Here is a 24,625-nt window from a genome sequence, read left to right as displayed (position 1 = left end):
AGGAATTGTATTTTAGGAGGGTGATTTATATAGGGTGAGGTCCTGCAGGGATTTGGTTTTACACCACAGTCGTTCAAGAGGTCAATAATGTCTCTTGAGATTTCTGGTGTTGTCAGTTTGCCAAGGTTGTAATGGTCGGGGCCTGGTTCTACATGTAGTTAAAGGAGCAAGCGTGTCCAGTGAGAATGAGTAGACAGAGATGGCCAGGTTAAGACAGGAAAGGGGAGAGATTTTGTCATAGAGGTGGCCAGTAGTAGAATACAGAAGAGAAGGGTTAAAGTGGCGAAGGTTTCTATAAGTAATCGTTTGTGGCTTGGAGAGATAGGTGGTTGGAGACAAGGATACTGTTTGTTTTTTAAGGTTACTCTGCAGTAAAAGCCATGGAAGCAATTACAACTCTGTAGTTACTAAACAGAATAGCTGTGTGATGGGAGTCACATTGCGTGGGGGGCCCATGGAACCCAGCTCACTTTGGAGTGGTGGGGAGACCCCTGTCTCAGCTCCCCATATCCCTATTATGTGTAAGTCACCCTGTGCCTGTTAGGGGTACAGGGTGATCTGTCCTAATATTGGGATGGGGGGTTGTTGATTGTTTAAGGCCCTGTGGTTGTATCCCATTGTTCTATTGTGTGTCTTGATTGGGAGCAAACTATTATGGGATTTATGTGTTTATGTGTATCGGCTTGGTGGGGGGGGGGGTGTCTCCAGCAGCCCTCCCTCCTTATGGGATCTGTTGGTGTGTCTCTTATTACTAAATGTAAATTGCCCTGCCCTGTGTCATTATGCAGGGAGGGGAGATTGTTCCCTTGAGTGTATATATATCTTGTATCTGTGTTAAAATAAACTGGTCTACTTTCTGGATTACTTCAAGATTGGTGTTGTCTAGTCTTGTATAGTCAGCTGTGGTGTCGGTGTTCAGAAGAGGTATTCTAATGGAAGTACCTAAGCGCAGTCTGGGGTCGGTTCCGTTATAAGCTGCATATACAAATGCAGGAAAAAACAATTCATAGCATACGGTACAGAGTATCACAAAATATGCTTACAATATACACATGCCCAAACTAACTATCCTTCCCAGCAAATTAGTATGGAAAATGTATGCAAGAGAGATAAACTAAAAGTTACTTAACTTAGTTCTTTTTAGTAATGGAGTCTTCTTATGGCTCCTTGCTTCTTAGACTCCTCCAACACACTGTTTCTTCTTCTCCAGTCTCCAGAACAATTGTTTTTTCTCCACAAGTCCGCAGAACACTGTTGCTTGTTCAAAGTCCTTTCCCCTCCCCTCACTTCTTGTTACCTAATTTGCTTCACGAAGCAGCCCAACAGGTTAATTAGCATACCAATAGGGGAGGCCTAGCTTCTAAAAACACATGGCCTTAAAATCTAACAAGTCACATATCTAAGATCTAAAAATCACCAAACAATTGCCATAGAAACACAATTAATTGAACCCCATAGGGGTTTCCTTGGTAGGACACATTTGCTGAAGAAATTCTATTGTAAAACTGATTGTAGCTACTCTCATGTCTAAGGTTTTTGGGGTATTACTTGTTCCACACTCTAAATTGGTTACATTAATAGCAGAGCAATTGGTGTTTTTAGAATGTTTTGTTTCTTTAAATTTTGTACCATTATAGCTATTATTATTTATTATTATTAATTACATCGAGTTTATATAGCGCCAAAGGGTTTGCTCAGCGCTGTACAATAGGGGGGACAATAAATGGCACAGTACAACAAAAACAGACAGCGTATGAGGGGTAAGAGGGCCCTACTCTTTCAAGCTTACAATCTAGGAGGGAGGGGGTAGTGGAACAATAGGAAGTGGCTGAGGGGAATGAAGTGGCTGAGGGGGATGAAGTGGTGGGAGGAATGAGGGAGAATGGCCGTTAGGTGAGGGTGGGGTAGGCTTCCCTGAAGAGATGGGTTTTGAGGGAGCGCCTGAATGTGGGGAGGGAAGGCGACAGTCGGATGGATTGGGGCAGTGAGTTCCAGAGGATAGGGGAGGACCTGGAGAAGTCCTGCAGTCGTGCATGGGAGGAGGAGACCAGGGAGCAGGATAGAAGGAGGTCCTGTGAGGAGCGAAGGGTACGGGTAGGGTGGTACTTGGGGATCAGGTTGGTGAGGTAGTCAGGGGCAGTGTTATGAACGGCTTTGTAGGTCAGGATTAGAAATTTAAATTTGATGCGTTGGGCAATCGGGAGCCAGTGGAGGGAGAGGCAGAGGGGGGTGGCAGAGGTGGAGCGGGTGGTGAGGTGGATGAGTCTGGCCGCTGAGTTCAGGATGGTCTGGAGCGGGGAGAGCCTGCACTTGGGTAGGCCAGTGAGAAGAGAGTTGCAATAGTCAAGGCGTGAGATGATGAGGGAGTGTACAAGAAGTTTGGTGGTGTCTGGGGTGAGGAAGGCACGTATCTTGGCAATATTGCGGAGATGGAGCCTGCAGGTGTTTGTAAGTGATTTGACATGAGGCAGGAAGGAAAGGTTTGAGTCAAGAATGACGCCAAGGACTTTGGCTTGCGGGGCGGGAATGATAATGGTGTTGGTGGTGGTGATGGATAGGATGGGGGGGGGGGGTGGGCAGGGGGAAAGACGAGGAGTTCGGTTTTGGAGAGGTTAAGCTTGAGGAAATGGAGCGACATCCAGTCTGAGATGTCGTTTAGGAGGTGAGTGATGCGGGCGGAGATGGTGGGGGTGAGGAGAGGGGTGGAGAGGTAAATTTGGGTGTCGTCAGCATAGAGGTGATAATTAAAGCCATGGGAGTGTATGAGTGTGCCCAGGGTGGAGGTGTAGATGGAGAAGAGAAGGGGTCCAAGGACAGAGCCTTGAGGGACCCCAACAGAGAGGGGGAGGGAGGGGGAGGTGGCGCCATTGTAGGTGACGCTGAAGGAGCGTCGGGATAGGTAAGATGAGAACCAGGAGAGAGCGGTATCTCTGATGCCAAGGGAGAGTAGTTTATTAAGGAGGAGGGGGTGGTCGACTGTGTCAAAGGCCGCAGAGAGGTCCAGGAGAAGGAGGACAGAGTAGTCGCCTTTGGCTTTGGCGTTTAGTAGGTCGTTAGTGATTTTGAGGAGGGCAGTTTCGGTGGAGTGTAGGGGACGGAAGCCGGATTGTAATGGGTCAAGGAGGTTATTGTCAATAAGGTGGGTGCTTAGGCGATCGTAGACTATGCGCTCAAGGAGCTTGGAGGTGAGTGGCAGCAGGTAGATGGGGCTGAGGTTGTTGGGGTCTGCGGGATCCAGGGAGGGCTTTTGAGGATGGGGGTGATATGTGCGTGCTTTAGGGGGGAGGGGAATGCGCCGGTTGAGAGGGAGAGATTGAAGATGTGGGTGAGGGAGCGGATGAGGGAAGAGGGGGGTGACCGGAGGAGTTGAGAGGGGATAGGGTCCAGGGGGCAGGTAGTAAGGCGGGCTTCTGAGAGGACCTTGACGACTTCCTCAGTAGTGACAGGGCTGAGAGAGTGCAGTGCAGGGGGGGTTATGGTGGGCGGGGCCTTGGGAGTGGTGGAGGGCAGTGCGGTTGTGAGGGCAGAGGAGGGGGGAGAGGAAGGGGTGAGGAGGCTAGGTGGGGAGGTAGATTGTGAGTTGACAATGTCCTTCCGGATATCGTCAATCTTGTTACGGAAATGGGTGGCAATCTCGTGGGCGGTGAGAGAGGTACTGAGTGGAGGAGGGGGGGGGAGAGAGCAGGGAGTTGAAGGTGGAGAAGAGTCGGCGGGGGCAGGAGGAGAGGGTGTTGATTAGGTTAACAAAGTAGGCCTGCTTGGCGGCGTGGAGGGAGGAGGTGTAAGTGAGGAAGGCAGATTTGTAGAGGGAGAATGCGTGAGGGGACCTGGTTTTGCGCCACAGTCTCTCCAGTGCGCGACTGCGACGTTTGAGGCGTTTAGTGCTGTCATTCTGCCATGGTTGAAGCGGTCTGGGTTTGATGTTGCGTGTGGTTAGGGGTGCTAGAGAGTCTAGGGCAGCTGACAGGGAGTCGTTGTACAAGGTGGTGGCTAGGTCAGGACATGATAGTGGGAGGATGCTGTCGTGTAGGCGGTCGGCGGCTGAGTGGAGGGGGGCGGGGTTCAGGTTGCGGAGATTGCGGCTGGTGATGGTTTGGCGTTTTTTGGGGGGGGGAGTTGGGGGAAGGGAAGATGGAGAACGTGATGAGGTGGTGGTCAGAGAGAGGGAAGGGGGTGTTAGAGAACTGGTTGAGGGTACAGAGGTGGGAGAAGACGAGGTCCAGGGTGTTCCCTCCGATGTGGGTGGAGGATTGCGTGTGCTGTGTGAGCGCGAAGGAGGAGGTTAGGTGGAGGAATTGGGAAGAGGCCGGGTTGTTGTCGTTGATGGGGATATTGAAGTCCCCGAGGATGATGGTCGGTAGCTCAGAGGAGAGGAAGAAGGGGAGCCAGGCGGCGAAGTTGTCCAGGAAGTGGGGTATGGACCCAGGAGGTCTGTAGATCACTGCGATCCTTAGGGGGGTGGGTGAGAAGAGTCGGATGCAGTGCACCTCAAAGGAGGGGAAGGATAGAGAGGGTGGGTTAGGGAGGACCTGGAAGGTGCTCAGCGGTGAAAGGAGCAAGCCGACACCACCACCTCTGCGATCGCTCAGTCTTGGCATATGGGTCCAGATGAGACCTCCATGGGTGAGTGCCGCAGGGGAAGTGGAGTCGGTGGCCTTTACCCAGGTTTCGGTGACTGCAAGGAGGTTTAGGGAGCGGGAGATGAAGAGGTCATGGATGGCGGTAAGCTTGTTGGAAACCGAACGGGCATTCAGGAGTGCAACTGAGAGAGGGGGGATAGGTATGGGGAGGAGGGGTACATGTATGAGGTTGAGGGGGTCACGTCGGCTGGTGTGAGCAGGGGGGACTCTAGGGGGGGGGGTGAGGTGGTGAGGGGCCAGGGTTCGGGGAGATGTCCCCAGCTGATATGAGAAGGAGGAGGGTGAGGAAGGTGGCATGGGAACGGGAGGTGTAGGAGCGTGTGGGTCTGGAAGTGGTGGCAAGTGGGTCAGCGGGGAAGTGGAGTAGCAGGAGGAGGTGGTGGGTGCCGTAATGGGGAGAGGGGAGAAGCGAGGGGCGATATAGAGCTGCTTAGTGGGGGTGGGCGGGTGGAGGAAGGCGGTTTTAGGGATGGAGGAGAGGAGGACGAGGAGGAGGAGCGCGGGCGGCATGTTGGGGTGAGCGGGGTGCTGGAAAGGTCAGGGGGGTGAAGGGGTGCTGGTCAGGGATGGCAAAGCAGAGTGTCCGAAACGCTGTGGGAGGTGAGGGGGTGTAGGTCCGGGATGGTGAAGCAGAGCGACTGTAGCGCTGTGGAGACTATTGAGTTCTTCTGTGAGGGGAGAGGGAGAGTGGAGGGCAGCAGGGATAGCAACTGGTTGGTAGTAGTCTGCGGGTGAAGTAGGTTGGTGTCCGTGGGTGCGGCGGCACGTCATCAGTGGGTGCGGTGGTTCGGTGAGCGGAGGGGTCGTAGGGCGCGACGTCTGGGGTGCGGTAGGCGCGGCGTCTGGTGATGCTGGCGGCTCGGAGACCGGAGACGTTGAGGCCAGGTGTTGAGGGCTCGGCGTCGGGAGGCGCTGAGGGTGCTGAAGGGCCCGGCGTCGGGAGGAGTGGAAGGGTCATCGTGAGGAGGTGGTATGGATCGACGTCTGGAGGTGGAGTAGGCTAGGCATTGGCAGCTGTAGTAGGCTCGGCGTCCGTGAACGAAGTGAGCCGGCGCAGGCGGATGTTGAGGGCCAGGCGCTGAGGACTCGGCGTCGGGAGGCGCTGATGGTGCTGAAGGGCCCGGCATCAGGAGGCGATGAAGGGCCCGACGTTAGGCGGTGTAGAAGAGGCGTTGGCAGGAGGTGGTGAGGACCGACGTCTGGAGGTGGAGTGGGTTAGTCGCAGTCTGGCTCAGCGTCCGTGGGTGAGGTGAGCAGCGCAGGTGGATGTTGTGGGCCACCGACTGGGGGTGCTAGGGGCCCTGCGTCGGTGGGAGCGGTAAGGCCGCGTGGTAGGCTTGGCTCCGCCGAATTGGATAGGGTTTGGGCAGTTCAGTAGTAGGTGCCCGATAGGGGAGGCTTACCCCCTCGATGCAGGTAGCGGAGGTGCGGCGTTGTCCTGGAAAGGTCCCTGGTCTGGGGCCGGCTGGTGCAGGGTGCAGGGCGGCCCGCAGGGTGCTGGGAGGCCTGAAGCAGTTCCCAGGCAGGGTCGCTGGGTGCTGGCGGCTGGACGCGGGTGGTCTGGGGTGGTCCCAGAGCTAGTAGGGAGGGCTCCAGGGAGACCGTGAGGCCAGGCCGGTTCCTTGTGGTCCAGGGTGATCAGCGAGGACCCAGGGCTGATGGGGAGGGCCCTGGGCAGGCAGGCAGGTCGGCGGGACCCCGGTGGGCAGAGCGGTGACGGTCCGGGTAGATGTCCGGCGATCCGGTCCGATCGCGGCTCGGCTATGGAATAGCTATGGAAATTTATTTCTAAACTTTTGTTTCTGGCTGTATTAAAGTCCCAATGGGAAAATAAATGGAACGGATTGGTTAAATTAAAGATGTAACAGAGCCTCCCACTCTATATTGTACAAACATATATCTTTAGGAAATCTTCCTAAAAGAGCACACTAAAAAAGAAAAAATAACAGGGATTTGTTCCTACTCTGTTCCAAAAAGTTTGGAGTTTAGAAATTCAGTATTTTAATGGACTGAGAAATGCGTGGCGGTTGTTGAATTATGCTTTTTTGTGTTTTACTTTTCAACATGTTTTTCATCTGTCTTCCAGAGAGAAGTCGGACTGGACTTAGACCCCATGTTGGACCATCGAGGTTTCTGCTGTAATCACTGCCGTCGCGGACAGCGGTATTGCCGGAGAGTCTGCGAGCCCCTGCTGGGATTTTATCCCTACCCATACTGCTACGAGTCGGGGCGTGTGATCTGCAGGATCATTATGCCCTGTAACTGGTGGGTGGCCAGGATGCTGGGTAGAGTTTGAGCAAGTTTGATATCATTATTTTATATTTTATTCTAAAAAAAGAATTGCCATCCTGTGCTCCTATTATTATGTAAGTGCTTTGCAAATTTTAAAGCAGCAGTCAATCATAATAGAAGGTGAAATAGGCAAAAAGAAAGTTTTGGCTAGGACTGAGCTTTAAGGTGAACCTGTCATGTAAAAAATATACCGACCAATACTAGCCCCTCAATGATGCACATCTTTTATTGCGAGTTAAATGTCTTCAGTACAACACTCAGTGAATCCTGCTAGGGCTGAGCAAAAGGGATTTGGGCAAAATTATCCTCAAAATTTTACAGAAACTCTAAATTTCACTCATTTAACTGCTTTCGCAATTTTGCTTTTTTTTAAAATATTTACTTTTTCTTTATTTAGAGAGTGTCTGTCTTCTTTTATGTATACGTCCTCAAAACACCGGTAGCATTAGCTGTATGAATTCAGGTTTTTCCATATTTTGGGAGGGGGGTTTCATTAGCGTTTAGCCTTCATTTTTCTGTGTTTCCTCCAAAATGGCACACTAATGTGTCTCGCACTCCCAAGCCGACACCCCCCATCAGCAGAGAGGAGGCAGAATCGGACACAGACACCCCAGTCTCCCCCCTTTCATCACAGCCCACCTCTTCTCACTCAGTTCTGCTGAGACAATTTGAGTGGATGCTACAAAAGGCACTCAAACAGACCTCTGTCCAAATCACAGAGTGTCTCTCCAGGGAGATCCGCAAGCTAGGCCAGCGTACCTCAGAGCTAGAACAGCGGGCCGATGACCTGGAGGCCACACTCAGCAACCACAGATGAGCTGGAGACCCTCAAAGAAGAGAATCTCAGCATTCAGTTTCAACTCGAGGACTATGAGAATAGGACCAGACGCTCTAATCTTAGAATATGCGATATCCCCGAATCTGTTATTGACCTTCATTCCACAATTATGACCTTATTCCAGGAATTGGCTCCTTCTATTCCCATAGAGAGGTTTGATATGCATTGGATTTACAGAGCCTTGGCATCATGCAAAAAAGAGGGCCCCCCACGAGATATTATAGCTAAGCTCCACTTTTACTACACTAACGAGCAACTCCTGTCGGCTGCATGGCAACGTGAATCACTTTCCTTCCAAGGTCATGAATATCAGCTGTTTGCAGACCTCTCGCAGTTGACTATCTCCAAATGTAGGGCCCTCAAGCACCATCCTACAATGCCATTGTATCGCCTACACTTGGGACTGTCTAGTCAGCCTTCGCTTTACACACAAGGAACCAAACACACCTGTAAGTCCTCCGAAGAACTCCCGGCCCTCCTGCAAGAATTACAGCTGGTGACTCCTTCATCTCAGCCTGCAGAGAAATGACATCACCACAGAACTGCTTCTTGCTCTCCACTGAAAGCTACCACCTCAGCCTATGGGTCTGGCCACCACAGCCCCAACAAACGAGGTCGCTACTCCTCACCAGCCCAAGGTCAACCCGACTCCATGGACTGATAGCATCCTAAGGAACCTCTGCTCTCCCCTATCTGCAATCCTCAGTTGGAACCACTGCTGATTCTCATTAAACCTCTGCTGGGCACACTGTTACTGTTAACGACCCTGAGTTACTGACTTTGCAAAAATGTCAGCAGTTTTTCCACTAAGTCTATCGCACTTTGATATCCTTTGAATGTACATGGCTACTAGCATACTATTTGGTCATGGCTATGGGTAAGGTGGATCATAACCTTCAATATTGAACATCTACCCATTACCCATCACCTCAGAATACTACATGTAAATAGTTTTTAGACGCCTTGGCATCTTGAAGAGTGCCACAACATATATAACTCAGGTTTCCCTACGTCTTGAGATCTGGGCTTGACCTTTATATGGCCCTACCTGCTAACCCCTCTCTCTCGGCACAAAAACTCATGCTTATCTGAGGAGCATCAGTACCCCCATGTCTTAATGTAAACCTGAACTGAATCATAGCAATCTCTCCATCATCCCTTACTACTTACAAAACCCACACCTCTATTTTTCACTGAGAACTCAGGACTCCCGATTCCACCTTAATGGCCAAAGTTAACCAGCCTCTTTTTGGTTAATATACTAGGGAGCCCAAACTAACTTGTACCCTACTTGTTCTTAACCCAAGTAGCGCTTCTCCCCCATCAAGCTAAATCTCAACTCATAAACCTCACTTAGCCTACTTGACTCATCAAGACTACTAAAAAACACCAATAATCTCGATCCCTGGGAATCATAGCTGACTCTAGCTGAAATTGTTTTTAATTCCGCATTCTATCAAGACATTTCACGGCTGCTGTGACACAGAGTGGTTGTCACTGCTGCCTCCAGCCTTGTCCTTGGGCACCCCCACGCGTGCTCCCCCAGGATAAAGTTTAGCCTCCCCGCTTGTGGATTTTAGCCCTTCCTGGTTAGGCAGTTTTCATTACTTGATTTTTCCAAGGCACTTATCTTTCTACCTCCATTCTCTCTCTGGACCCACTCTACCCTTACCACCCCTTCTTTCTATTTTTCTCTTTCCCCACCCAGAGGGATGACCACAGCCTGATCTAACCGCATCCAATAGCACACACCCTCCTATACCACCATGGCCCCACTAAACATCCTCACCCTCAATGTCCAGGGTCTAAATTCCCCCAATACTGGGCTAAAGCTTTCAAATCATTCTCTTTAACCAAAGCTCACGTAGTTTGGCTACAAGAGACACGCTTCACTAAATCACACTGCCCGAAGTATTTTAGTGCCTCCTACCCACAAGTGTACACAGCCCCGGGAGACACAAAAAACAGAGAAGTTCTGATAGACTTCCTTCGCTCTGCTCCATTTGCCCTCCAAGTGGAAATCAGAGACCCTGAAGGGCAATACATTATACTCACAAGCCAACTCCTTGATACAGAAGTCACAGTGGTATCCTACTATGCTCCTAACAGTAATACAACCTCCTTTCTCTCCCATCTCCTGAATGTACTTGAATCCCACTATGCTAGTTTGCAGTGACTCTAATCAGGTGATCTACCCCTTCCTGGATAAATCCCCTGTTCCTGTCAAATCCAGTCCCACTAAACACAAATCTTCTCCAACAACATTCTCTCCTCGACTCATGGTGCGAGGCTAACCCAGCAAAATGACAATTCATGCGTTACTCTCACCCTCACACTCTATCACATATTGACCACATTTTCTTGACAATTGGCACGTCACCAATCATACTGTCATGTGTAATTAATGCCCTAATCATGTAATCTGTAATCTTGCCCTACACCTTATCCCATTACACTGTGGGAAGCCCATAATCCAGTGGTGTTATGAGGATTGCTTATAAGTCAGGTATCCCACTTAAAAAGAGAGAGACGGTTACTCCATAGACGTCTAGATGTCGCATTCCATCAATCCCACATAGCCTTTCAAGCTGACGCCACCTCCAACCACAAACAGGCTTTTGAGAATGCCCGTCTAGAGTTGGATCTCTTCTTAACTGAATCAGCCGAATAAGTGCTCCGTAGGTACAGACACAGACACTACATGAAAGCCAAGAAACCTGACAGTTTCCTAGCCCTGACTCTCCGCAACCTAGATCGACCAAGAAACCTATTCGAATGAAAATAACCAGAAATTCGTATACAAGTAACCCTTTAAACATCCTACGAGTGTTTTGCAAACACCTTGTGGACCTCTATTCAGCAAAAATTTAATTTGAGGAATCCAAAGCTAAAGCTCTTTTTTCTAACCTTCGACTCCCAACCTTAACACTGTCACAATGTGCATCTCTAGAGCAGTCGGTCTTTGACTTAGAGGTATTAAATACAATTAAACCTCTTAAAACTAATAAATGCTCGGGCCCAGATGGTTTCACAGCCTCTTATTACAAATGTTTTGCAGGCCTCCTTTCCCCGCTTTTAGTCAGTGCCTATCTACTAAAGGCTTTCAGACCGGACTCCCTCACAGCCATCATTACTATGCTGCCCAAGCCCAACTCAGATGATACCTTCTAATCCAATTATAGACCCATCTCCCTCCTTAATGCTGACATCAAGATACTAGCTAAGATATGGTCTACACATCTGAATAGGGTTATTGGTTCTCTCATACACAAGGATCAAGTGGGCTTCATCCCCTTAAGACAAGCTGGCGATGGTGTCCGCTGGGCAGTCCTGGTAGCCCAAGCAGCAAAAAATTGTCATGTCCCTACATGCTTCGTGTCTCTTGACATTACAAAAGCCTTTGATATGGTCTCCTGGCCATATCTACAATTTTCCCTACACCATTGGGGCTTTGGCCCACACTTTCTTACCTGGATTGCCTCCCTATATGCCTCACCAAAAGTTTACCTGAAATACGCAGGGCACAAGTCTGACCCATTCCCCATCTAATGCAGGATGTACCAGGGCTGTCCCCTGTCCCCCCTTCTTTTTGCCCTCACCATTGAGCCCCTTGCACAACTTATACGAAAAAACCCTGACATCAGAGGCCTAGAGCTAGGAGCCCACCATCATAAATTGACCCTCTTTGCAGATGACATACTTCTCTTTATGACTACTCCCCTCATATCTGCTCCCAATCTCTTGACCACACTAGAACAATTCTCAGCTGTCTTTGGACTCCAAGTCAACCCCCAAAAATCTAAAGCGCTTATCTCCATACCCTCTTCTGCTCTCTCACAACTCCAATCTACCCTTCCGTTCTCTTTCTAGGCATCAAACTCACTGCCGACCCATCCACGCTCTACCCCACCAATTACCCTCCCATGTTAACACACCTAACTAACCTTATGACATCCTGGTTGTCCTTACCCTTGGCATGGATGGGACTCATCACTGTTGTCAAAATGTCCATCTTACGCAAAATTCTCTTTCATGTCCTTTCCATCCCAGTCCCTTCCTACTGTTCAACATCGAACTCTGTCTTATGTCTGGGGCAAAACTAGACCATGAATCTCCAAGTCAATTCTTTTCTCCCCTAAATCTAAAGGAGGCTTAAGCCTCCCACACTTCACCAAATATTACCAAGTGGTACACCTTGCTCAACTCACTAAATACCACACAGCCCATGAGACTTTACTCTGGGAAGCCATAGAGGCTATGGACTGTGGCCCACTATCAGTTGCAAATTTGCTGTGGCTTCACCTGAAACACCGTCGTGCCCTTCGAAACCCTGTCACAAAGCATAGTTTATCTTTCTGGGACTCTATCAAGATACGCTTTGGCTTACAAGCTCCCCATAATCCCTTCCTGTCCTTCCTTTATAGCCCTGCTTTCACCCCAGCCTGGACATTCCCCATCGCGTTCCACAATTGGTCCTCTAGCAATCTCATTCGGACGCATAAACGAACAACCCCAAATACTTTCAAACCATTCCCCTTATGTGAGACATACGGTCTTCCAGGAACTGAACTATTTCAATACTTGCAAATGAAGCACTTTCTAACACCTAACCTTCAAACTGATTCCTCCTTACCGGAAATGTCCAGATTCGAAAGGATCTGCAAAAGTGACCCACATACCCGAGGCCTAATTTCTACACTTTATTCCCACTTTTTAGCTCCTCCATCACCCTAAACCATGTAATACGTTTCCAGATGGTAGAGAGACCTTGGTCTTAACCTAGAACCCACAGACTGGGAAGATATCTGGTTAGCTACAAAATCAGCTTCCCAAAATATAGTGGGACTAGAAACAAATTACAAAGTGCTAATGAGGTGGTACATGGTTCGGATAGCTAAATATCTCCCTCTCTACTCTTCTGCCTGCTTTAGGGGCTGCTCTAACCCTGGTACCCATTACCATACTTGGTGGGTTTGCCCTTTGGCCCACTCTTTCTGGACTGAGGTTTTCCATATCCTCTCCACCATGTTCTCCTATACACTACCCCTTGACCCTGCTACATCCCTTCTTAATAAACAGCCACCAGATATGTCTCATAGACACTTCAAACTCCTTCTGCAGGTCACGACTTCAGCAAAACAAACCATTGCCAAGGCCTGGAAATCCCCTCACCTCCACATTTTGGAAATAAAACACAGGATCACCAGAGCTATGGTCCACGCCAAGGTCGAAGCAGTCCTTTTAAATAAAGTGCGTAAATACAAAATTCTGTGGAAACCTTGGGTAGAAAACTTATTTTCACCAGATTTTGACGAATCCTTACTTCTCCCATGTTAGAACCCGTGGTAGTTTTCGGTTCATGACCGGCACTAAGGTTGCTGCGCCTCCCTCTCGGGGCCCCCTCGCTGCCCCCTCGCTGCCCCCTCACCCCTTTTTTTTTCAGTGAGAATTTCAGAGAGGGCTATGACCAGATGGGTAAGATGTAGATGACAGAAACTTGGAAAGGTACAGAGGTGCCCATTCACTAACTTGTATGAGCAATCCTAATTATAATATAGATAATGCTAATATAGGGAGAACGATTAGGGCATGTCATGAATAAACTTGAACAAATACAAAAAAATAGAAGGCGCACTGGCCTAATGCATTACCATAATACCTTTTATTAATAAAACAAATTCCAATGTACTCACAATACTACAGAGTAAAATCGCATGTAACACAATCCTGTCCAGTCCTCGATGCTGTAGCGTGTCCATCCAGAAGAGCATAGCTTATGCATTTCAAGGGCTATGCCCTTTTCTCAGCGCTCTGGAATTTGTTTTATTAATTAAAGGTCTTATGCTAATGCACTAGGCCAGTGCCCCTTCTTCTTTTTGCTTTGGCTCCATTTTGGTTTTTCCTGATCTGAAGTGGGCAGTAAGGCCGTAGTGGTGTCTTGGCTCCATGCGGTGATTGTTCATTATTGGTTCCACAAAAGAGAAGAAGAGCCCTTTCTGGGCCACTAACTGGACCTTTAGCATTGAGATTTCTTCCATCTGTTGCGCTGACATTAACATTTAATTTGCATGAATAAACGTGGCCTATGTGACAGAGAAGGAATCCAATTGGAGTGCCTTGGTGAACATGTAGAGCACTATTACTGGGTAAAGGAATGGCCATTTTTGGGGCTTAGTTCTGAAGTCACACGCCTAGTATCAAGGTAAAACTAGATTCAGGGAGGAAAGCAGAGGAGTGTTTTCTGGAAAACAGAGGTAATAGCACTCCTCCCTGTCTAAGGATCCATTCACACCTGAGCATTTTGCTCGAAGCTTGAAGTTCCAAAATGTTCAAGGAGAAAAAAATAAATTATTCTCTATGGTGGTGGTTTACATCTTTACTCCAAAACACCTGAAGCCAAATGCTAGAGACGTTCTCCCTGTTTTTAGCTCTTTCCTATTCTATCCAAAGCCAAACGTTTTGACTATGCATACACTTTATTATTATTCACACATTGTCAAAGTATTTCACGTAAAGTTCAGACCAGTATAACATAGACATTTGCTTTGTACAAGAGGTGACCCAAGAGAAATGTTGTTTTAGGTGCCATGCATTGTGTGCAAAAATCTAATAAGAGCACCAAACGAAATACCCAATAGTTAAGGAGCCTTTATTATTGATATTGGTTCACAAACAACAATACTGAACAGCCAACACATTTCGGGGGCTCAAAAATCTGTACCTTTTCTGGGGCTTAAGCTATTGGTAATTATAAGGACTTGGTGATGGAATGAATAGCAGGATTTAATTGTGTTGATGTGTAAAGTTTGGGCCTAATAAGGATTAGTGGATCAGCAATATGCACATTTTTATAGTGCTTACAGGATGTATGCCGAGTCTTACAAGATTTCCAGGATTAGTAGGATCTCCACTACCTCCAGGAGTTCCCAGTATCAATGCTGGGTGTGTCCTCTGACCAGAAAAGGTATTTAAGCTCCAGTCTTTTAAGTGGCTGGTGATGTGCCTTATTACCAGCTACCTGAGCTAAAGAGCTTTAATACTTACTTGCCAGTTGCCTGTTTGTTGGCAACTTGGATTGACCTGACTACTTTTTTGCTTGCTGCCTGCCTAGACCTTGGCTTGGACTACTCTCCCACCTGTCTCATCCCCTGTCACAAATGACTACCACTTGCCTGTCTCGTTCCCTGCCTAGATCTGACTGCCGTCTCACCTGCCTGATCCCCTACCTGGACCTGACTACTCCCTCGCCTGCCTGATCCCCTTCCTGGACTTGACTACCCTCTTGCTTACCCAATCCCCTTCCTGTACCTGACTACCCTCTTGCCTGCCTCACCCCCTTCCCAAACCTGACTATGCTTTTGCCTGCCTCATCCCTTTCCTAGACCTGACTACCCTCTCACATTCCTGATCCCCTTCCTGGACCTTATTACTCCCTCGCCTGCCTGATTCCTTTCCTGGCCCCGACTACCCTCTCACCTACTTCATCCCCTTCCTACACCTGACTACTCACTTGCCTGCCTCACCCCCTTCCTGGACCTGACTATGCTTTTGCCTGCCTCATCCCTTTCCTGGACCTGACTATCCTCTCACCTGCCTCACCCCCTTCCTGGACCTGACTATGCTTTTGCCTTCCTCATCCCTTTCCTGGACCTGACTACCCTCTCGCATACCTGATCCCCTTCCTGGATCTGACTACTCCCTCACCTGCCTGATTCCTTTCCTGGACCCAACTACCCTCTCACCTGCTTCATAACCTTCCTGCACCTGACTACCCACTCACCTGCCCCATTCCCTTCCTGGACCTGACTACCTTCTCGCCTGCGCCATCCCCTTTTTGGACCTGATTACCTTCTCGCATGCTTGATCCCCTTCCTGGACCTGACGGCCCTCTCGCCTGTCTGATCCCCTGCCTGGACTTCATTACTTTTGCCTGCCTCATCCCCTTCCTGGACCTGATTACCCTCTCGCCTGCCTCATCCCATGACTAGACCTGACTACCCTCTCGCTTGCCTGATCCCCTTCCTGGACCTGACTACCCTCTCGCTTTGCCTGATCCCCTTCCTGGACCTGACTACTCTCTCGCCCGCCTGATCCCCTGCCTGGTTCTTACTACCCATCTCACTTGCCTTATTCCCTTCCTGGACCTGACTATCCTCTCATCTGCCTCATCATCTGCCAGGATCTGACAACCCTCTCACCCGCCTCATCCCCTGCCTGGACCTAAATACCCTGTTGCCTGCAGTCCTGTGAACAGTCTTCACACCATAGCCCCTCCGTTCCAGACCCCCTCACCTCCCCCTGTTAAGAGCATCCTGAGGGTCACAACCTAATGCCAGTTTTCAGAAAAGCCACGTTTATTGGAGTTACCGGCCCAACTCCACCATCAGGAGCTCTGGTGAAGACCAAATGCCACTTAGATTTTGCACCTTGGGTAAGCCAGTGATGTATTCAGGGAGCACCGCACACCCACATTCAGCCAATATCAAAATTAAAAGTTCCTGGACTTTCAGACCTTCCATTTGGGGCTTCCATTGGCCTTTGTACAATGTACATGTGGATCTTTAAATCTGGGGCCCCTGTTTTTATCAAGAGCAGTCTCACCAGCGACATTGTGCCCTGTCACCATCTGATTGGTCGATCTGAAATACAGTGTCCCATTTCTACTTGTTCCGAAAAGTCCGTACTGACAGATTTGGGCTGGGTAGAAAAAAATCTGGTCCTAGGTTATATCACATTACAGCTGCACAGGATGGCAATCCTTCTAGAATTAGTCCAAATATTTTTTTTATTCTTACACTATCTTTCCTACCGTATTCCTTCATTTATATTGCTGGTAATCACTATATATTGTATTTTTCACTGAAAAGTAAAATGTATTTTTTTTGTATAGTCCATAAATCAGTATTGTGCTGTGATGTTTGTTTCTCAAAACACTGAGGTGTCCGCAGACTTTCACACAACACTCTCTATAAATCATCGCGCTGATGAAGGTTTTGATTCTCATCAATAATTTACAGTCAGGAATTTTTATTTCCCTGCACATTAAAAAGAAATAAATCAGATATATCTTGTGTTTCTTGTCCAGACTAGCTCAAAAGAACCAAAACGAAAAACAAAAGTTGAACTTTCAGTTTAAATTAGCTAAATATATTCCAGGTAAATAAAAGAAAAAAAAAGATGTTCAAAGCCTTAGGGGTCTATGTATAAAACATTTGCAGTGCGGATGACCTCAGCATTCACACAGGAAAAATGAATGATTGGCGTATTTTTTTTTTTATAAAAATATCTATTCAGTCCGTCAGCTCCATCTAATGGCCATAATGTGTTTTTTTGTCTGACATACCTCAATAAGCAAAAATACTGCATTATGGCCACTAGATGGAGCTGAAAATCATAGGAGATAATCATATTACAAAAAATACGGCAATCATTCTTATGGCAGTATGAATGCTTAAACAGGAGTTCCAGCTAAAAAGAAAAATTGTAGCTGCTGACTTTTAAAATACAACCACTTACCTGTCCCTCGGTCCAGCCATGTCCTCACCACCGCTGGTTTCACCAAATGCCTTCTCTCCATGGCGCCGGCATCTTCAGTGTGGGCACCCGGCTGTGACAGCTTGCGGCTTCACAGCCAGGCGCCCACTGCCCATGCGCGAGCAGTGCTGCGCTTTGTGAATGGCCCCGTAGCCTTCTGGGACCTGTCACGTGTCCCACAAGACTACGGGGACGGAGGGGGGAGGACAACTTCCGAACGCCTAGTCGATTGCAGCAGAAGTTGGAGCGGGTACCTGTCAACAGGGGTGGACTGACCATTTGGAAACTCGGGCACTGCCCAAGGGCCCGGGGTCAGTAGGGGACCCCATGAGATTCCCCTGGTACCTTTTTCATAGGCTTTTTTGAGTTTGGGCAAGGACACAGGGGCCGCATGATCCCCTATTGCTTGGGGGCCCCATGAGTTGTCAGTCCGCCCCTGCCTGTCAAATTTGGGTACCCGCTTCCTAAAGGTGCCAATCCTTAATGGGGAGCGGGGGAAAAAGCATCAAAGTGGAACTTCCACTTTTGGGTGGAGCTCCACTTTAAGACATCCGCACAGCAAATATTTTTATACATAGACCCCTTAAGGTTCAGTTTCTTAAGGGAGCAGCCTGAGTAGAAAAGCCTGTCCCCTGCCAGCATGCTGTTGCATGCTTGTCCTCTATGTGGAAGCCGTGGTCTCTCTGCAAAGGTCTGACGTGTCCCTCTTCTGAATCAAAGCTGGAGTTCTTCAATTAGAAGGGAACATGAAGTTGCTGATGGCAGAGCTACAGATCTGACCAGGGGCAGACTGACCATTTGGAAACTCGGGCACTGCCCAAGGGCCCGGGGTCAGTAGGGGATCCCATGAGATGCCCCTGGTACCTTTTTCATAGTTTTTTTTGAGTTTGGGAAGGGCACAGGGGCCCCATGATCCCCTATTGCCCAGGGCATGAGTTGTCAGTCCACCCCTGATTGTGAGGTATGAGCTGATAGAAGTGACAGGCTTCCCTGAAGAGATGACTTTTCAAGGATCCCCAGAGAGTCTGGCAGCCAGAGTAGGGGCAAGGACACAGGGGCCCCATAATCACCTATTGCCCGGGGGCCCCATGAGTTGTCAGTCCCCCCCTGGTTCTGACTTAGCAGGGGCAGAGAGGCCACTGCTTCCACACAGAGAACAAGGGTTCTTTCTCTACAGAATGCTGGCAGGGGACAGGCTTTTCTACTCAGACTATGGCTGGTTTCTAAGCCCTCATGCACACGGGGCGTTTTGATAACACTGGTAACGTTAGCTGTGTAAAGTCAGGCTAAAAATTTTAGTTTTTAAGCTTTTTTTAGCGTTTTGTATTAGCGTTTAGCGGCGTTTTCCCACTTTTTTCCACATTTGAGGGTTTTAAGCTTTTTTTTACCCAAAAAAATTTTTTGGGGGGGGGGGGTCAAAAAAGTCCAAAAATGCCGGTTTGCGTCGTTTTACCACATTTTGTCTAGTTTTTCAGCGTTAGAGCGCTTTTGAAGCTAAAAAACTCCTCTAGAAACCCACTAGTTCTGGGGGGTTTTCCCAGCCAAAAAACATTGATCCCAGTCTGTGTGTGCATTAGAAGTGGACTGGCCATTCGAAAACTCGGGCACTGCCCGAGGGCCCAGGGTCAGTAGGGGGCCCCATGAAATGCCCCTGGTACCTTTTTATAGGCTTTTTTGGGTGTGCTTTGAGTGTGGGCAAGGATACAGGGGCCCCATGAGTTGTCAGTCCGCCCCTGGTGTGCATGGACACATAGGATAAGATGCTGGGGAGTTTACTAGCAGTAGAAAAAAAGTCAAAAGCCAAAAACAGCCGCTGTTAAAACGTCCCGTGTGCATGAGGACTAGAGAAAAACAACTTTAGGAAACTGACTCTCTTTTATTTTGGTCCTCCTAAAATGTCTTTAGCTGATTTAAACTGAAAGTTCAGGTGGACTTTAACCTCTTGGTGCCGGCCGAACGCAAATGTGCGGCCTACCGGCGTCTGGGCCTAGATGCCGAGCGACATTTGCGTACTATTAAAAAAAAACATATTTGTTGAGAGCGCACACCTTGTGCGCTCCCAGCACACATGTCTGGTACTCACGGAAAGGTCCCGATCTCTTTCGATCGGGACCTTTTCCGAACATGTGACCGCCGTGATGGCGTGTAACGGCGGTCACGTGACCCTAAACCCCGCCTCAAGGCTTCTGAAACCCTTAAAGGGCTGGGAGGCGCCGGCGCCAAGTGGTTAAAGGCACCACTACACCGAGTCCAATTTTTTGACTGGCAATCCCTGTTCAACCAATTGACTATGTGTGGGAAGGATATGATGAAAGCAGATATCCTCCAGGACAGGCATTTTCAACTACGGCTCCATGGAACCGTAGGGTTCCTCCAGAGGTGGCTTAGGGTTCCTTGATTTGTGGCTTACTGACCGTTTATCTGATGGGACCTTCGTAGTCCCAGGTCCATTGCCAATTGGCAGAACCAGTAGCATGACACCAATGATCTTTTTCGGCTGACGGCAAGGGTGGCTTTCTATCCACCACTGTAAGGGATCATTCCTTCCACTGACCACCAATTTAAGGAGCATTTTCTTTTTGACCCCTGAACAACTAACCAAGCAAAGGTTCCCAGATACCTGAACATTTTTTTAAATGTTCCTCTGGGATAAAAAGGTTGAGAAGGGCTGCTCTAGGGGAATGGAACCTGAACTAGAAGGTAGAAGATTGCAGATTCTTTGATATTGTTGTCTGCTAAATGGCAGGTTCCCATGATGGAGCCCATAGATGGGCTAAACCAAACACCGAACAGAACGTGATGATCTGCACAAACTGGATTTGCACGATACTGATGAATTCTGTGATGTTTTTTAAAGTAAATAAAGTTTTTATTTGTTTCCATTGGATGTTTTCCTATGTTCCTCTGGCAGTAATGGATTGGGTTTTAAAGTGTAACCTCACCTTTGGGTGCAGCAACATGTATTCTGTAACCCCACTACCAGGGCCCAGACATGGGGTGGGCAGGAGGGGTAGCCGCCCTGGACACTGTGGTATCATGTGAGGTGGAGGGGGGCCAGAACAAACTGGTCAGCCCCCCCACGCCAGAACACATCGGTCAACAGTCTAAGCCAGTGTTTCGCAACCTTTTTTTCAATCAAGGCACCCTTTAAAATTCTAGACAGTCCCGAGGCACCCTTTAAAACTATGGACAGTCTTCAGGCACCCCATTCTAAAATAGGGTGCCTGAAGACTGTCCACAATTTTAAAAGGGCACCCCATTCTAAAATGTGAAAAACTATTCTAATAGTTTATATAACACAGCAATATCCACACACATAGCACACCCAGCATTGGAGGTGATTTATTCTTCCAAAGCAAGTACACTTTTGCACACTGGTACTGACTAGTATTCCCATGTTTCTCTTCTCCCTCAGTTTTTCTCCATCACTGAGCTAATGTGTCCCCAACACTGATGGAGAGGGGCAGGGGAGGGTCAGCTAAGATGCTGTGCAGGCAGCTGACATCCTCCTTATCAGGGGCGGACTGACCATTTGGAAACTCGGGCACTGTCCGAGGGCCCGGGGTCAGTAAGGGGCCCCATGAGATGCCCCTGGTACCTTTTTCATAGGCTTTTTTGAGTTTGGGCAAGGACACAGGGGCCCCATGATCCCCTATTGCCCAGGGGCCCCATGAGTTGTCAGTCCGCCCCTGCTCCTTATCGACTGATGATGTCATTGGTTGTCAGGACGCAAGCGGCTAGAAGGTCGCAATAGTGCACAATGAAAACCTATGGCTTTGTGTAACTAAAAGGCAGGCTTGTTCCACCCGCTGGCTTGTATACACGTTTTGGTAAATTTTTAGAAATTTTGCCAAGGCACCCCTGAAGAAACCTAAAGGCACCCCAGGGTGCCTGGGCACCCTGGTTGAGAAAGGCTGCTCTGAGCCACAGGTGTTAAACCCTCCAGCTGTTCCCATGAGACATTGCAAGACTGACAGTTACAAGCATGTTTTTTGTAGTTTCGCAACATCTGGAGGGTCGCCAGTTTGACACCCCTGCTCTAAGCCATTGGCCAAGAAGGTGGAGGTGGACAATTTTTGGCCTTGTCTAGGGCAGCACAAAACTGAAATTCACCACTGAACCTGTGTGAAGGGCTTTAGTATTTTGCAGAGATAGGGCTTAGGAAAGTCTTTGTCTTCCTTCATTTCAAAAGACTGGAAAAAAACATCGTCTGTACTACAATTAGCTGAAGTAAAGTTGCGTTGGATTCAAATTCTGTGCCTTACTGAAGAGTTAAGTAGTGTTGGGCTTGATGTTCGAGTTGAACATAAGTTCGACTCGAACATGGACTGTTCGTGTGTTCGGCAAACACACGTACAGTAAAGGCTGTTTTCCTGCCATGCCCCACAATGCACTGCACCCTGACAGTGCATTGTGATTGGCCAAAGAAATGCTTTGGCCAATCACAGCGCATGATGATGTCACACGGGGTGACCCCGACCCCCTTGTGACATCATCACAGTATTTAAGAACAGTCAACCTGGCGCAGCTCTCAGGTGGTGGGAGCCAGTGTCGAGAGCGGATTAGTTTTTTTTCTCTTCATTCGGGTAGAGGTGGCAGCGGACATCGTGATTGACGTTGGATCTACTTCGGGGGACATTTTTTTTAATTTACGTTTTTATTAAAGGACTTGTTAAAGACTCCTGTCATTTACACTACACTTTTTTTTTTGTGAATGAGTAGTTATTATTATTATAATACAGGATTTATATAGCGCCAACAGTTTGCTCAGCGCTTTACAATATAACGGGAGACAATACAATTACAATACATTTCAGTACAGAAGGAATAGGAGGGCCCGGCTCGTGGAGCTTACAATCTAAAGGAAGGGGGAGGTGATACAAAAGGTGATAGCTGTGGGGGATGATCTGGTGGAGGTGATTCAAGTACAGTTCTTAGGTGGAGGCGGGGTAGGCTTCCCTGAAGAAGTGAGTTTTCAAAGATCGCCTAAAGGCAGACAGGGTGGGGGCTGACCGGACATGCTGTGGTAGGGAGTTCCAGATGATGGGAGAGGCTCCGGAGAAGTCCTGGTGGCGAGTGTGGGAGGAGGTGATGAGGGAGCTAGAGAGGAGGATATCATGGGAGGAGCGGAGTGGGTGAATTGGGTGGTATCTGCAGATGAGGTTGGTGATGTAGCTAGGGGCAATGTTGTGGATGGCTTTAAAAGCTGTGGTTAGTATTTTGAATTTTATACGTTGGGTTAGTGGAAGCCAGTGAAGGGATTTGCAGAGAGAGGCAGCAGTCGCTGATTGGTTGGTAAGGTGGATGAGTCTAGCAGCAGCATTCATAATAGACTGAAGGGGGGATAACCTGTGTAACGGTAGACCAGTGAGGAGGGAGTTGCAGTAATCAAGGCGGGATATAACCAAGGCGTGAATAAGTTGTTTTGTGGTGTCATTGGTCAGGAAAGGGCTGATTTTAGAAATGTTGCAGAGGTTGAGGCGGCAGGATTTAGCCAGTGATTGGATGTGGGGCCCAAAGGAGAGGTCAGAGTCTAGGGTTACGCCTAGCACCCTGGCATGAGGGGAAGGACCAATGGTTGTGCTGTTGATCTTAATGGTAAAGTCATGAGTGGGGGATCGAGGGGAGGAAATATTACAAGCTCAGTTTTTGAAAGATTGAGTTTAAGGTAGTGATGTGACATCCATGCTGAGTAGATTTGGGATACATGAGGAGATTGAGGGGGTGAACTGGGGAGTGGAGAGATAGATCTGGGTGTCATCAGCATAGAGGTGGTATTGGAAGCCATGGGAGGTTATCAGTAGTAGTATCCCATACTCATTCACATGGGGGATGGGATCTGGGGGCCCCCTTGTTGAAGGGGGCTTCCAGATTACAATAAGCCCCCCGCCCGCAGACCCCCACAGCCACCGACAATGGTTGTGGGGAAGAGGCCCTTGTCCTCATCAACATGGGGACAAGGTGCTTCGGGGGGGGGAGAAACCCCTGCCCCAAAGCCCCCATGTCATGTTGAGGGCATGTTTCGGGGGGCGTTCACTCATCTCTCCTTCCCTGACTTGCCAGGCTGCATGCTCGGATTAGAGTCTGGCATGGATTTTGGGGAGGACCCCCCTGCCATTTTTTTTTTACATTTTGACACGGGGATTCCCCTCAAAATCCATACCAGACCTGAAGGACATGGCATGGATAGGGGGATTCCAAGCTTTTTTTAAATTATTTTTAATTGTCGGGCAATGCCGGCTATTCTTTTTACATTCAGCTGTCAGCGGGGAACCCCTCTTGAGAGCCTAGATATGCATGAATGTTTCATTACTAAAATACCACATGACTTCATAATATAACTCATTTTAGTAGCTGTGCAGCATCTGACCACATACTCAGATTTGTATAATAATAATATCAGCTAATAATGGAATCTTCTATTCCTCCTAGCAGTCCATCCCCCACAGTTATTACCTTTTGTGCCACCAGCCCCTCCCTCTTAGATTGTAAGCTCCCAGAATTTATTATTATACAGTATTTATATAGCGGCAAAAAGTTTGCTCAGCGCTGTACATTACAGAGGGGGACAGTACATGAGACAATACAGTAACAATACAATACACAAGGGGTTCGAGGGCCCTGCTCCTTGGAGCTTACAATCTAGCAGGGAGGGTATAGTGGTACAGGAGGAAATGGCTGTGGGGGATGGAGAGGTAGGAGGAGTGGAGGAGATCGGCTGTTAGGTGAGGGCGGGGTAGGCTTCCCTGAAGAGATGGGTTTTCAGGGTGCGCCTAAAGGTGAGGAGGGTAGGTGACAGTCTGATGGATTGGGGTAGTGAGTTCCAGAGGATGGGGGAAGACCTGGAGAAGTCCTGGAGTCAAGCATGGTAGGAGGAGAACAGGGAGCTAGAGAGTAGGAGGTCTTGTGAGGAGCGAAGAGTATGCAAAGAATCAGGGCCCTCCTCTTGTATTGTTGCTGTATTGTCTCCCTTTATTTTGTAAAGCGCTGAGCAAACTGTTGGCGCTATATTAATCCTGTATAATAATAATAATAGTGAATTGCCCTTGTTCGAAGTTTGCAGTCATGGGAGGAGGAGACCAGGGAGCTAGAGAGTAGGAGGCAGGGGCGGATTGACAACTCATGGGGCCCCCGGACAATAGGGGATCATGGGGCCCCTGTGTCCTTGCCCAAACTCAAAAAAGCCTATGAAAAAGGTACCAGGGGCATCTCATGGGGCCCCTTACTGACCCCGGGCCCTCGGGCACTGCCCGAGTTTCCAAATGGTCAGTCCACTCCTGGTAGGAGGTCTTGTGAGAAGCGAAGAATACACGAAGAATCA

General features: G+C 48.6%; 1 protein-coding gene across 1 annotated transcript in view; it reads left to right on the top strand.

Moving 5' to 3' along the window:
* The window catches only part of TNMD (tenomodulin), a 245,888-nt gene extending 225,702 nt beyond the window's left edge, over window positions 1-20,186 (top strand). Inside the window, exon 7 of the mRNA XM_089656222.1 lies at window positions 6,727-20,186. Within this exon, the coding sequence (XP_089512348.1) occupies window positions 6,727-6,936 (210 nt within the window). The 3' untranslated portion in view covers window positions 6,937-20,186. The remainder of the gene's footprint in view (window positions 1-6,726) is intronic.
* The last annotated feature ends 4,439 nt before the right edge of the window (window positions 20,187-24,625 follow it).

The sequence above is a fragment of the Staurois parvus genome, unplaced genomic scaffold (assembly GCF_062004578.1).
Source record: "Staurois parvus isolate SC_StPar_1 unplaced genomic scaffold, SC_StPar_1.0 ptg000896l, whole genome shotgun sequence".
Taxonomy (NCBI): domain Eukaryota; kingdom Metazoa; phylum Chordata; class Amphibia; order Anura; family Ranidae; genus Staurois; species Staurois parvus.
Note: the sequence above shows the minus strand (reverse complement) of the source record. Positions and strands in the feature narration are given on the sequence as shown.